Genomic DNA, 15751 nt, shown 5'->3' with positions numbered 1-15751 from the left:
TGGGGAAATTTTTCTGGGTAAATATGAAGTCTTTACACATATGTGCATTTAAGGTACGTTTAAGACAAGTTCCCTGAGAACATAAATGCTCAAGAGGAATAAGCAGGAGTTGATGAGGGAGATCTTAATTTTCATCTTTCCTGCCTTAAATGCCTGAAATATCTTGGGTATAATGTTGCGTGAATAAGGCTTTTAGTGTTTAATGTGATATGACTTAAACATTCTCTTTTTGCTAGGGTCTATAAAACCTTTGCTATTAATGGCCATTACTTCTCATTTTTATCTACCAGATTTACTAAGGAAGAAAAAGTATGTCGAGGCTTCCATTTGTCTGCTCAAATGTTTTCTGTTATCTGGCAATAAACTTCACTTCTCTTAAACCTGGGACAATCCACTTGGCAAGGGACACTAGGTGATCCATCCAAACATGATCCTTTACATAGTGTAGGGCTTCTACTTGTCAATCTGCTCTCCTTGCTGTTTAGATCCTCCCAACCTTATTCTAGATAGAGTAATATTTGACAGCCATCTGAGATCCCCAAACTGACACAGTGGTAAAGCTTCCCTGATTTTGCACAGCTAGGAATAGTAAAACTTTGCCATAACACCATAAGTGAAGTCTAAAACAGTTAACTAGGAAAACACAAATGTGCATTATTTCAGGTTAATCGAATGACCAGGGGAAACCAATGCAGCTGACCTTCCTGGGCCTTCCAGGGCTCCAGCAGTGGGATCCAGACCCACCCTGGTCCCCACTATGATTCAGCATCAGCTGCCATCTGCTCCAGCTTAAATCCTGGATGATTCCAGGACTGGTTGGGGCCTTTTTGAGAGCAGCAAGGAGTCCCAGATTGCCCCAGGTATTTGAGATCCATTTCTTCAGATTGATCAAGAGACTGATCAGTTGACTGAATTGAGAGACCCCACTTCCCAAGACAAGGGCACCGGCCATTTCCTTGCCTGTCCTACCCCTCCCTCCACATCTGCTCTTCCCCGGCTAGGAAGATAGACACTTTGTCAGCCACCCCTGACTGAGAATGGGGCTGGATGGAATACGGAAACCACTTCCAATGTGTCATATCGAAATCATGGAGTTTCACTGTGTTGGTAGAGCCAGACACAGAAGCCAGAGCTCCAGGGTTTCTAAAGTAAAGCCTTTTCCTACTTGGCACACTTCAGAACTGCCATCCCCTCCGTTACTGCTCGAGGCCACAGAGAGTATCAGACACACCTCCCCGTGCCCCAGGATTCCTGTCTAACTCCCTAGGATAGGGAAAGCAGGCCCGCCCAGAATCAGAAGCCTAGTTCCCCAACCCAATCTGGGATTGTCATTATGCAGATGACTGAGAAAAAGGTGATAAGAGTCCTCTCCGGGAAGGTTAACTTCCAATGTGTTCTACGGGCTGCTAGCTTACTTAATACAGCACACAAATTCTGTCTACATCTCACAAGCCACTTGCTTATTCACTATCTCCGATTAACACGTCTTACGAGTTTCATCCTTTCTATTTGTTTTTCTTGTCTTCTCTGGAAGAATTGAATATTCTCAAATCCTACACCAAGCACACTTTGTAAGCAGAAAGACCTAGAAAACAAATAAAATTAGAAAAAAAGAGAAAACATTTGACTTATAGTGGCAGCAGAAACAGAAACCAAAATGGAAAGTATCTGACTCACAATAATGGTGGTTTTGAGCAGAAAGTGGTGAGTGCCTCCAGCTAAGGGGGTGACAAAGTGCCAGTCACTGGAGCTGCATAGTGCTTCAAGACTCATCAGGAGCCTTCTTTCCATGACCTCGTCTCTGCTCCTTTGATGGAGATAAATCGTAATTAATACATTAGTATTATATGATTAATACATAATTATTATAATTATTAATGATAATACACCATTGTTGTTGCTAATTAACATAGTCAATCCCAAAAAGCTCTCCTTCCCAGTCACCTCTCTTCCACTTCCAGCCTCCACTGTACTGGAAATCCCACTTGGGACAAGAATAAGGAAGGGGCCCCCATCTACCTCCCCCACATCCACTCCCAGCCCCTGGCAACCACCTTTCTACTCTCTGTTTCTATGAGTTTATGAGCTCTAAATACCTTATGGAAGTGGAATCATACAGTATTTATCTTTTTTGTGAAACTGGCTTATTTCACTTAGCATAATGCCCTTAAGTTTCACCCACGCTGATTCAGAATCTCCTTCTTCTTAAAGGCTGAATAGTATGCCATTGTGTGTATACACCAGTTTGTGTATTGAAACTCAAGTTTAACTGGGCATCCATTATTTTTACCTGCTAAATATGGCAACCCTATTCTGAACACATCAGTCTAGATAAGCTTTTTCTAGAAATGAGACCAGAGTAGAGGTTTATCTCAGAAGGCATTTATAAAATGAAAATGAAAAAATAAAATGAAAAATAAGGGCACATAGCTGACATCATTTTTCTGCTATGATTTTGCACAAACCATAGAATCATGGTTCAAATGAATCCTGGTTTTGTCAACACTCTGTGTCAGGAGTTCTTGAACTGGAGTCTGTGGTGGAGAGGCAGGGGGTCTGTGAACCACTTGAAATCATATGCCATGTTGAGTATATGTGCATCTTTGTGAGTAAAGGAGCCCAAATTAGATTCTCAGAGGTGCTTGAGACTCCCAAGGGGGTCAGGAGACACTATCTTATTGACTGAGGGCTTAGCTTTGAACTCAGGGAAGGCATTTTTGCTGGGGGCTTGGGTATTATTACTCTTTAGACAGTTGATTTCCTGAATATCTAAACTAAAATATGGAGAAAATCTCAGCACATTTAAAAGAGTGGAAAGTTTACCCATCTACTGAAGCATCCCTTTTGAATGAAGGATGAGTCTAAGCTGGCATGCATTTCGCATCTTTTACAGAAGCTGAATGGAAGCCAGTTCATGAGTGATGCTAATCTTTGTGAAGTTTCTCATGATAGAGAGGCATATACTTCATATATGTCAAAGTCCCTGAAAGAGAGAGATTAAGAAAAATAGAGAAAGAAAAAACAATGCCTAGGCAATGAATAATCTTAGTATCTGTAAAAAACAAATGAACATTTTTATAATCACCACTTTATTTTTTCTTTAGAAATCCTTCATCAATTTACCAACAGCTCTTACCAATGAGCTCGACTGGCCCCAACTCTCTGGTGCTACTGGGTTTCTGGACTCCATTAATGGGTATGTATGTTCAAGTAGCTTTAAACATTTCAATATATCTGTGTAAGGAAAGAACAAGAGATGGGGCTTGCTCCCAAGATGTTGAAGTGGGAATTATTAGGAATTGCTTCTAGAACATGAGTAACATACAAGGAACCCACCCCTGACATAGAGTCCATTATGCAGTGGGATGTAATGCAAATTGTATTTTATCAGTGCTAGCAAGGAGGGAGTATTCCTGCGGCAGGGGCTCTAGAGTTGACCTCTAATAGAAAATACATAAACCCTTCACCAAATTTTTCTCATTCAAGGGACAAAGATGTTTATTGATTATTCACTCTCAAAAATTAATATTTATAAAGGTAATGGCCAAAATTAACAGGCAAGTCACAGGGTTCTGACATCACCCTGGCTTTAATGCTCTGTATTTGAAGGTAGAGACAATGTATGGCAAATCTGAATGGCGTACAACCCCAATTTGCTGTGTGTGATCGGGTGTTGACTCAGAACATGGGGACGGCCATTCATAGGTTAGCACCCCATTTTTTGATTTAATAGAGGACATTGTGTATCATGAATAATTTATTTGCTTATTATCTTATTATCTTTACTCATTCATCTAAAAGTACTTATTAAATACTTACTATCTCTTCAGGCACAGATACAATAGTTGTTTCAAAGGTAAATAGGACTTGCCCTGTCTCTACAGCCAATTACAATCGAGTAGGGCAGGTAAGATACTGCACAAATAATGATAATAGAAGAGAGATGTGCCAAAAGACAACTCTTAACACAGAGCTACAGATTCATTGAATAAATAATTCATAGGATTAAACAACAGCCACTTCTTTGGGGGATGTTAGGCAAGGGGCCTAAGCCCTAAAGGATTTATGAGATCTGGGTAATGAAAAAGGTAGAAAGGAAACTAGGAAAGGTAACCAACCTTAAGGAAAGGGTACTCATAATATGTAGGAATCATCTGTGAACGTAAGGAAAGCAGAGGAGATGCCCTTTCAAGTTTAGGTATAGGTTTTCAAGCTTAGTCATGTGAAGTATTAGGTTAGTATGATAATACTAACCATATCAGTGATAGGGAGAGTAAGAAGTAAACTTCGTGAGGCATTCGCTAGATACCAATCACTGTCCTGAGTGTTACGTAGAGATTTTTCTCATTTCATGTCTTTGGGAGGAAAGTGCATTAATTTCTGCATTTCACAGCTGAGGAATCCAAGGGTTAAGTAGACAGGTTAAGAAACTTGACCAGGGTCCCACATTAATAAGAAGTGGTGCCATCTGTCATCATGGAACCTGGTGGGCCGTTGTCCCAGAGAGTGATTTGGTGAGCAAGGGTCCTCCTAGCCCTCAGCTCCCAACCTTTATGTGCTGTTTTCATACCACTTGTGGGAACATGGCTCTCTAGAGTCTTTGTCACTTTGTCTGAGAGAGTGGCTATGAGCTGGAGAAATGACTAAAAACTAGAGGAGCGCTTCCCTGGGGAGATGTGGCATGCATCACCTCAGAGGTTGATCAGGGGGCCCCTTGCTGAGGACGCCCATGCTCCCAGCCTCAGTCCCTCTCTCCTAGCTGCACCTGCTCTTATCTTTGTCACCTGCAACATATCTAGAGATGGCGTGGCTGGGAGCAACTTCCTGGAAAAAAAGACTCTTGTTGATCTCCCCACTGCCAACATTGGAACTGAGAAAATAATATTTAAGTGACCTCCCAATCCAGCCATGTATAAAAATACCTGCAGGGGTGCCTGGGTGGCACAGCGGTTGGGCGTCTGCCTTCGGCTCAGGGCGTAATCCCGTTGTTGTGGGATCGAGCCCCACATCAGGCTCCTCTGCTGTGAGCCTGCTTCTTCCTCTCCCACTCCCCCTGCCTGTGTTCCCTCTCTCGCTGGCTGTCTCTCTCTCTCTGTCAAATAAATAAATAAAATCTTTAAAATAAAAATAAAAATACCTGCAAGTTTCTCTAAATTAAGGCTTTTAGGACAATAACAAAAGGAATTCATTATGAGTGAGAATTGGACATAGTTTATTATACTTTTAATGGAAGCTTAACTTTAAGTTGAACCCTGTAAAATTCAGTCACTTTTTGACCTAAAGCCTCACAAAGTTGCCACTGAAGAAATACCAGTCCGATGTTTGAAATTAATTGCCAAGTAGCTTAAATCTTCCCTGGAGTCATGCAAAGAATGAAAGACTTCACTCAGCAGGCCCAGCTGAAGTGAAAACTCGTTTCCTCATCTCTTTCCACTTATAGCTCACGCTCACCAACAGGTGCCCCACATCTCCTGCATCTAATTTTCCCAGAGACTCTACCCCAAAATAGCCCCTGCTTCTAAGCACACTGTTCAGTTGTTTTTAGGATTTTTTTTTCTTTTTTTTGCAGGGAGTGGGTGGGGGGAGCCAGTGTCCTTCTTCCCTTCTTTGTCTCCTCTGTCCTCACACTAGGGGTTTGCTCCCTTCTCGGTGTGAAATCCCACTAGCCCTCCAGTCCCACAGCCGGGTCCACTGTGATCCCATCAGAGCCCAGCAGGCAGACAGATCTTCCATAGGAGAAAGGCAGTGGGGAGAAAGGGAGAGGGAAGTTGCCAGTCTTCAGACAGTCATAGGTTATAATCCTTATAAGGGCTGTGCAGAGACATTCTGACAGCATCTCACAAAGGAAGTGACTGTCTAGGTGCATTTCACGTGAGCATGGGGTCATCCTGAGCTAGGCTGTGCTGACTTCATCTTGTGTGAGACTCTTGTGTTGCCATATCCAAAAATTCAGTCTGCTTGCGCAGCTCCCTCAGTGTAGACGCTGAGTACTGTCCTTATCTGCTGTTTCTGAGGAGGTGCGCACCCCAGCTGGTGTGCTATAGGGTCACCCACCCTGCCAGAGCTTTCCTCTCTCTGCGTTTGCGGGGCCCCAGGCTACCTAGTTGTCTCTTTTTGCCACCTGCTTCTGTGTGCTATGCCTGTTCTCTGTCACCCAGCTGGAACGGGGAAAAATACACAGTTCCTTTCGATAGGAAAGGAAATTCTCTGTCTGGAATCGGAGTTGCCGTGGATACCCCCACTAGCCAGACACAGCAGCATGAACCCTGTTGCGTGTCACCAAGCAGGAGGTCCTGTGAAACTCTCTCTATAATCTCATGCAAATTATACCTGCCAATAATCTATGCTGGGCCAATCTCCTTCTTAAAAGAATGAAACTTTGTAAAGTGTGTAAAAAATATGAAAGAAAGATTAGAGTCTGATGAAGATCCTCTTCTGGTGGAACCGGGAGAACGAAAAGAATATTGACCCAGAAGCAGCATTTGTGAGCCATGTAGGCAGCTTCCACAGGCATTTTGAGCCAAGGTCCTTTTGAGTCCAAATGCTTATCAACACGGGATAGAATGTATTGATTTCTCTGTTCAACTGGATTTCTAGAAAGTGCTTCCTATTATCTGTGATCGGCCTCGTGCTTTGGGTATTAACAATGTTCTTTGGAAAAGGTACCTTTGAAAGTAAAAGAATGCAATCTGGGAGAGAAAATTGTTGCTTTCCTTGTCTTTTTCCAATATACCCTTCACCCCTCAAAATTTAGTATCTTTTTTACAAGATAAATGTAACTAATTGAAATTACATGTATGCGTTAAAAGACAAACACAACCCCTTATTTTTACAAATCTTTACATTCTGGGGTGCCTGGGTGGCTCAGTTGGTTAAGTGTCCAACCCGATTTCAGCTCAGATCATGATCTCAGGGTTGTGAGATGAAGCCCCGTGTCAGGCTCTGCATTGAGCCTGGAGCCTGCTTACTGTTCTCTCTCTCTCCCTCTCCCTCAACCCCTCCCCCACTGCTAGCATGTGTTCTCTCTCACTCTCTCAAAAAACAAAACAAAAACAAAAAACCGCAAATCTTTATATCCTTCAGTTGAGTCAACATTAACAAAACTCTGTTCTCTTGACTCTCAGGCTCCAGAAAATTCAAAAAGTGATATCCTTTAAAACCATGTGTTTTGTCTTCCCAATGTGATTCAGAAAACAATTGAGTGATCCAAAGGTAGAAAGAAAAAAACAAAAAAACCCACCTTGTGAGGTTGGTAGCTTGGAGGCTGGGAGCCCAACAATAACTAACATCAGGGAGAAGACTATAACTGTGAGTGAGAAGAAAAAGGTATTTTTTCTAAAGATTAAAAATAGTACTTCATGTTCAGATCACCTTCAAAAGCAATTAATGTAAGTGCAAAATCCTATGTAAGGTAAAGAACCCAAGGCCCAGTAACATATATGGAAATATGGGAAACAATACCAAAATTCAGGAAGGAAGGACTTCTAGTTTAGAAGCAATATCTGAAGTTCTAGAGCCCTGTGAGTCAGTGTGGTGGAGAAGGAGGAAGACTGTGTTTACAGGTACAAGGATTCTGATTCTGTATGGCCCTCAGTGGAATGGACCTCATTTAAATGTTGAAGTTGAGTTGTACCTAGCCATCTCTGAAGTTCTCCCCAGTGTTCAAGTTTAGTGGCTCCAGGGCAATATGTTCTTAAGGTCCACAACATCATGATGCTACTTGATTTAGAAGCATTGGAGGAAACTGGTGGGGAAATATGCTCCCGCTTCTCCTCACCAAATGTTTTTCTCCACCTCTTAGCTAGCTGTGCCTTCAGACAAGACCTGGCTAATTTAATGGGTCAGAGCCTGAAACATTCTAGGAACCATGTTTCTCTAGGACCAGCGTTGCTGTTCCATAAAGTTTCAATCCCTGAGTAGTAACCCTCCACTGTGTGATACTGGATGTTGGACCAGCTATTAGTTAAAGTGGCACTCCATAATTGTCCTTTATGGGTACTGTTTCCTCCAAGCAAACCTCAAAAAGGGAAACAGATAACTCCAAACCCTTAACAAAAATAACCACTTGAACCCAACTGCATAAAATCTGAGCATTTATGGTTGTCCAAATCCCCTTCTGAAAGTGGGGCCAGGGACGGTCCAGTCAGTAGAGTTCTGCAGGCCAGGGCTAAATGGTAGAGAAGTCCTTCAAAGCTGGAGGGCAGAGGGAACTGGGAGGAAAAACAGTATAGCAATCAGAGCTTTAAAAAAGAAGGTAAGTTAGCCATAAAAAATCATGAAAGCCAAAGAGCCAAGAGCAATTACCAAAGTTATGTCAAGCTGGAGGGATAAGAGTGAGATCAGTGGGTCAACATAAGTGGGTGCAAACTACATGGAATTTTCTAGAGTAAATGTTGCTCCCTCTGCCTTTGGCTTAGACTTGCTATTTGGGGCCAGAAACATAGCACATGCTTAGAAAGAAATAGACAAAGCTATTGTGAAAAGTGGCACAGTAATGCTATTCAAGGACATTTAAACACACATCTTTGATGAGAGGTGCCCTAGAATCTGAGTGTTAAAGGTTATCTATTCTCTCCAACCTAATAGACATTATATGAGAGAACAATTTTGAAAAGCAGTGTATAATTCCGAACCAAGTCACTTGGGGCGTTAAAAACAGAAAATTGGAGAGAAGGGATTTGTAGCTAAGATTTGCTAACCTAATTTCATGTTTAAAAAAAAGACATGTAAGTACTAAACACTAATGGGCTTAATAACCTTATTAAATCCATTATTCAAAAATTACATGTGATATAAGTGCCAATGATTAGCCGTCTTATAATTATACTTTGCAAAACAAATAATTAGCCAGAGAGTTGGTCATTTGAAGTTAGCTGAGGCTGATTGGAGTGGAATATAGTCTACATCAGTGATTTTCCAAGTGTGGTCTGTGGACTGCTGGGAGGTGGGCCTCTCGGACCTTTTCAGGGGATCCACAAGGTAAAAACCATTTTCACAACAGAATTAAAACAGCGTTTGTCTTTCGCGCTGTGCAGCCATTTGTACTGACGCGCAAGAGCAGCGGTGGGTGAAGGTACTGACATCCGAGCATGAATGAAAGTGGTGACACCGAATGACATTAGTTGTCACTTTGGTCTTCACCTCTACACGGTCCTGGTTTTAAAAAAGAGGCGGACATCTTCCCCTGAAAAGTTCACCTATAAAGCAGAAAAATTATTAATTTTAGTAAAGTATATACATGATTTTTTAATACTTTCATCTGATGAAATGGGAAATATACATAAAGCACGTTCGCTGCATAACAAAATATGATTGTCTTAAGAAAAAGCACTTGCATAAGGGAGTTCAGAGCTATATTCCACTGCAACCAGTTTTTCATGGAACACCAGTTTTATTGAAAAGAACTAGAAAATAAATTATAGTTATTCAGATTGGATATGTGGCAGATATTGTATCTGAAATGAGGGAACTTCAAGGAAAACAACTGACAGTATTGATTGTCGATCATAAAATTGAGCTTTCAAAGAAAATTTTGAACTTGACAGCTTCCTAATACTAAAAACCTTTCTTTTTTTTTTTTTTTTTTTCTCTATGCCTTTCCATTTATTCTCACTTTTTAAAAATATTTAAACCTACACACCACACTGGTGACATTATCATGTTTCTTAAGATTCCACCTTCTGTCTAGATAGACAGCAGCCCCAGGCTGGGAACAAATTTAGGAAAAAGGTCTTATATATCCCCTTAATGAGAAATGGCCTTTAAAAAATATTCCCTTAATGAGTAAAGATTCTTAATTCAGTGTAGAAGAATATCTCACTAGCTAAAACTCTTTATAAAATATTAGGAACATGCATTTATCTGAGAAGAGGATTCACAACTTTCTTTTTTTTTTTTTTTTAAATGATTTTTTATTATATTATGTTAGTCACCATACAGTACATCCCCGGTTTCCGATGTAAGGCTAAAAACCTTTCTAATAGATACGTAGTGCTAGCGACAAGTATGATTTTTCAATATTTTATCGTAAAATGTATCAATATTTAGAATATCCGCATAGCTCAGTGAGCCAGTATTTTCTAAATGACCAGTATATGATATGTAAAACCATGCACAGGTAAAAGATCCACTCAAAGTACGAGATAGACCAATGCATTTTAATGTAATGTGGTGCAAAAAAAAGTTCATTGGTGGAATTTCAGATTCTACATTGCAACTAATCAGTCTTTAAGAAAATACCACATCTCGAGTTTTGGTATAGAATCAAAGAAGGCTATCCATACTTATCTAAAAAAGATATTAAAGTGTTGCTCCCTTTTCCAACTACATGTATGTTTAAGATGAGATTTTCTTCATATAATTCCATCAAAACAACATATCACAACAGATTTAATGCAGAAGCAGAGATAAGAACCGAGCTGTCTTCTACTAAAGTCAGACACTGATGAGATTTGCAAAATTGTAAAATGATGCTATTTTACTCACTAACTGGAGGAAGTGTTAGAAAATATATATTTTTCAGAAAAAAAAATGTTACTTATGTTAACATGTAATGGATTTATTATTATTATAAATGAGTTAATAATTAAATATTCTTTCAAATTTCTAATTTTTAATTTCTAACATATAAATACTGACAGCTATAACTCACATAAAGAAAAACTCTCTGGGTTCCTTAGTAATTTTAAGAGTATAAAATGGTTCTGAGAGCAACAAATTGAGAACTTCTGTGCCAGGGAGTGAGTGTGAAAGAGAAATGTGGCTGTGGATTGAGGCTGGGGGATGCCAACATGCAGAGGTTTGGTAAGAGAAGATAAAGGAATAGTTCTTGAAGTAGAGAGAAAACTAGAGGGGTTCAGCATCCTACAGACCAAGATAGTATTTCCAAAGGATAAGTGCCCTTCAGTCAAATGCTGCCAGAAGCAGAGGAGGAAAGGAATGGAGAAAGACCACTGGGTATGCAGGGTGGTGATCAGCAGAGACAGGCCAGAAATATCTCAGTGGATAGAGATGGGAGCCTGACTGCTGAGAGTAGTTTCCAGGAGGTGATAAAGGAAGTGAGCATCAACAACTCATTTAACAAATTTCACTATTAAAGGGAACAGGGAAAGGGGGTGATAGCTGGTGGGGAATAAAAGATCAGGGAGACATTTTTAGATGAGAACTCCTACAGCATGCTTTTAGTGAAAGGAAGATCCAACAAGGAGAGAAAGGTGAATGAGGGAAGGAACCAGGTCCTGGGGAAGGCAAGAAGGGGTGCAGTGCAGGGCAGGGAGGCACTGCCCCTTGAACAGGAAGCAACATCTGTGGACACTGTGGCTCCTAGCCACAGACTCTTCCTGCCATACACTGATAACATCTCTCCACCTGCAACAACTTCTCCCTTGACTCTACTCATTTATAAATTTTCACTTTTTAATTTAACTATTCAAATCATGAATATATTTTCATCTTACAAAAAATACTGAGATATGTAAAGTAAAAAGCCAAAGCTTTCTCCCCATTTCAGCCCCTTTCCCAAGAGAAAGCCCTGTTATCAATTTAGTGTGATTTTATTCAGATCCCTCTTGTGTGATTACATGTGTAAATCCGTATATCAAGAAATAAATATTTCATTGGGATTTCCCCATAAATAACATTATACTGTGCATAACATACTGTAAATTAATGCTTTGCTTTAACAATACTCTTGAAGCACTTTCTATTCTTGTGCAGTTCTGCATGGTATTTCATAGTATGGTCGTTTTGTTCTCCTACTGAAGGACAGTCAATTCCAGATCCTCATTATACCCAATAATGCCATAATGAACGTTCTACAGTTCTCTTTAGGAATACATGGGAGGATTTCTTTAGGAAAAAATGGCTAAATCCGAATGTATACATTCTTAATGTTTTCATCGTCCATCCAAAAAGGCTATCCCAATTTACATTCCCACAAATAGTATATGAGAACACTTGTTTTCCCACATCCTTGCCAATACTGAATATTGCCCACGTTCTTAATTTTTTCCACTCTACCAATATTTTATTGTTGTTCTAATATGTAGCTTCCTGGTCACTATTGAGTTTGAGCATCTTCTCAGGAGCCTTTACATTCACCATTGTCTTATCTAGTTACTCTTTGTTCATGCTTTGACACTCACCACCAGGAGTCAGTTCTTTTAGACAGCCTCCTCATGCCAACTCTGTGTCTAACTGGATGGTTCTCTCCTGTACTCCTATTGTGCTTCTTCAGTACCAATGTCACCTCACTCGTCATAACTGTTTCTGTATTGTTTTTCCTCTCCACCCACCCCACACCAGACTCTGAGCATCTTGAATACAGGAATCAGGCTTGACTTCGTTCCGTAGCCCTAGCCCCTGGCACATTATGTGGCCCTGTGGAGGGTACTCGATAAAAGAATTACTGAATAAGTTCATAATGATATCACTTTACATTTGTAGATTTCTTTCCAATCTGCAAGGCTTCTTCCCTTGCATTTTCTCAGATTGCCTAAATCAAATCAGATTTGCAGGAATTAACATTTCAGAAAAAAATGCTAGGGATAAGGGAGGAGGAATATAAACAACATGAATCGAATCACCAGCTGCATGATGTGATGCATGTAAAAATAAATCAGTGAAACTTAAGCCCTTGGACTTCTAAGTGTGTTGTGTAATAAATAGTCTACAAGAGATTAGCACAATTCATTAAAATATTAAAAATATTAAAATAACCACACGGTCAACAATAGCGAATTTCAAGTAAAATATCAATTCAGTAGCCAGGTAGAAGGAATAAAACAGATGAGAGATCTGCTACAGGTGAATGTGGTCAATTATAGATGACTCAAGCCTTGATGTAAAATTTTGTCCTGAATGATAAAATTGTGCAGTGTAGATTGATCAAAGCAAAGGAAAAACCTCCAAGTTTCTCTAACAGGATTCCTGTAACCAACTGAACCTGAGATTTTAGGCCGTCTCCATGCTCACATACAGATAGAAATAATTCATCAAGATTCTCCAAACACTGTTCTGTGAAAGCCTAGTTGCACAAGCTGTCACACACATTTTTCAAAAGATTCCTAAGTCAACTAAGTTTTGGAAATGCCGGTTTGAATGAGAAACACATTTATTCAGTATAAGATAATAAAAGCCTTTAATAAGGCAAAAAAAAAAACAAAAACCCAACTTTGTATATCTCCAAAGCTTAATATGGAACAGTTCCTAAATTCATTTACTTGCTTGACCACAGAACTATGTAGAATCTCTCCCTCACTCTCTCTCTCCTTCTGTGTGGGTATGTGTGTATACTTTATGAGAAAGAGACATCTCAAGAACCTGGTGTTTCACAGCATCCTTTGAGAAATGCTGTTTAGATTATTAAAACAATCTTTTGTGCATCACAAGTGATCTTTCTACCTTTATAAGTGTCCACACCTTAGATCTTTCAGTTTTATCATAGTTTAATGTTTATGCTGATGCGGTGGCCTAGAATCAAATCTGAGGTCAAAAAAAAGCCAGGAGGGAAACAGTTATCACTGCTCCAAGCTCTGAAAAGGAAAGAGGGAGGAATCTTAGTGGGAGGTTAACTTAACAGGTAAGAAGCCTTCCCTGAGTACAGCAGCTCATGAATTATTGAACACAAGGCCGATGAAGTCTATTTCCCTGTATTATTTGCTGCTCCAAATTCAAAATCTATCATGCTGTCTGACTAATCTTTTCATGTCTGAACTCCTAGGACCTCCTCTATACCCATCCTCACCCCTGCACACACCCCTGCATAATTAGCCCATTGCCAGTCTCTCCGAATACACAACGAGTCCTATTCTGCATGTTTAGTTCTCTCTGAGGCTGAAATCTTGATTGTTCTGTGATGTGGTGAATTAGAGGTTACACAGGGATCTAGTATCAAAGGACTAGAAGGAATTCTAAAAGTTCTTTAATCCATCTCCCTGGCCCCATGCTGGTCTGACTTCCACCCACATCAGAAAGAAAACTATCCACCCTTTTCTTAAAATTCCTAGCAGTAGCAGTCCCTGGATAAAGCCATTCCAGGCTCTAAGTTATTCAATTTTATCCTAATTCACTCCCCTGCCCTAAACCCTTCACATCAGATGTTACCATTTTTCTCTCCCTGACCCTGCTGCTAGCCTTCCATGCCCTGGTCTTTTTGTGTGTGTCTTATTCCCTATGATGCAACTTAATTAGGGTGTCAGAATTTATACCCAAACTATCAGTGCTCTGCAGAGAGTCAGAAGTTGCCTCAGAAACTTCACAGGGACCTGATACACTACTGTTGCTTCCATAATATCATACTTGATCTATCCCCAAAACCCCTGACATGCTAAGCCTATTGGGAAGCTGTTCTGTTGCCTCTCTCCAAGAAGGTTTGCTTTGAGTCAACATAGGAGGTGATGATTTTTTTCACTTATAAATCAACCCCTTCAGTTTGTCTGTATCATGCTTGAGGCTCATTCTTGGTTTTATTCTTTGTTTTGTTTTCCATTTCTTCATAGTAAAATGGTATGCGGATAGTGGGTCATAAGGCTCTCAGAGAAAGTGTTTTTTGTCTGCTACCTGAACCCACATCAGGGAAAGCAGCCAGTAGACATTCTGTGTGAGATTTACCTGTTTTGAATTTTGGTGTCAGAAATCAAAAGCTGACAGTGTGTCCTCACATGAAATACCCCGCAGTAGACGGAGTTTGTCAGAGTGGGGCTTTAACATGGTGTGCTTCCAAGCCAGCCCTGTAGGTTGAGGACAACAGCATCTTAGGCACTGGGGAAAGTGGAAGGAAGAGAACTTTCAAGTACTTCAAGTACTCCTCCTTTGCACCCCTCAAACTACACTATCACCTCTTCTACCAGCCCCTTGGACTTGGTTTTACTGTACAACAGAGGGGAAAGGGAGAAATGAAAGGTCACACTGAGAAACCTGAGTCCAAGTAGGGGTAGGGAGCAAGAAGAGTGGGGATTCGAAACCAGAGAGGTCATCACGGTTAACCTTACTATGCACAGTATCCTCAGTTCCTTCTATGAATTCAAATCCAACTGACCTTGTGTACAGATGACTTTCCATCAAGCATTCCTCTCAATTTGTTAGCATCTCAAAAATACTGTGCTATAGGCTTCTCAAAATATTGTATTGATTTTTCTGTTTTTGGAATCTTGAGCACTCCATGAGACATTCAATCCTTAGAATATATATAAGACAGATTATGTATTTGAGGTGGGATAAGAAAATGTTATCTTTGATTATGGGAAATATTTTTCAGTGTCTAGTACAAAACCTTAATCTCAAAATTCTACATACTATTTCTAGTCAGAAATATTAATGAAACTATTCACTGGTTGGCAAAGATTTTGTATTCTTTTAAAGAAAGATACAATGAATTGTATCTATAATATTAATATCCACACTATTTATTCTCCATGAGCAGGTCATGAGCAAAACAGTATTTTGGTACATAAATTCCATTTTTAGAATTATCAAAAATATATTTATGACTAAGTATTGGTAACAATTACTTTCCCAAAGGAAAATAACCCCTCTTTATTGACCGTGAAATTATTTTAGCATTGAACTCAGATCATGTCCATTTCCCATCTGCTTTTTCAAAATATAATAAAATAGCCAAGGCAGAGGGCGTAAATGATGCAAAGTATGAAGTATTCATTTCAGGCTTCTGGGTAAGATAACAGATTGAACAAAGCATTTATTTCTCTCCCTTGAGAAACCCCAGTAAAATGACAGTAAATGAATTGGTCTA

General features: G+C 39.9%; 1 protein-coding gene across 2 annotated transcripts in view; it reads left to right on the top strand.

The window, feature by feature from the left end:
- Positions 1-15751, top strand: part of AOAH (acyloxyacyl hydrolase) — a 243487-nt gene that overhangs the window by 172946 nt on the left and 54790 nt on the right. For both annotated transcript variants that reach the window (XM_026509300.4, XM_026509309.4), the window contains exon 12: positions 3105-3196. In XM_026509300.4, coding sequence (XP_026365085.3) covers positions 3105-3196 — 92 coding nt within the window. The remainder of the gene's footprint in view (positions 1-3104; positions 3197-15751) is intronic.

This window comes from Ursus arctos, unplaced genomic scaffold (assembly GCF_023065955.2).
Source record: "Ursus arctos isolate Adak ecotype North America unplaced genomic scaffold, UrsArc2.0 scaffold_3, whole genome shotgun sequence".
Lineage (NCBI taxonomy): Eukaryota > Metazoa > Chordata > Mammalia > Carnivora > Ursidae > Ursus > Ursus arctos.
This window is presented reverse-complemented; position numbering and strand designations above follow the sequence as displayed.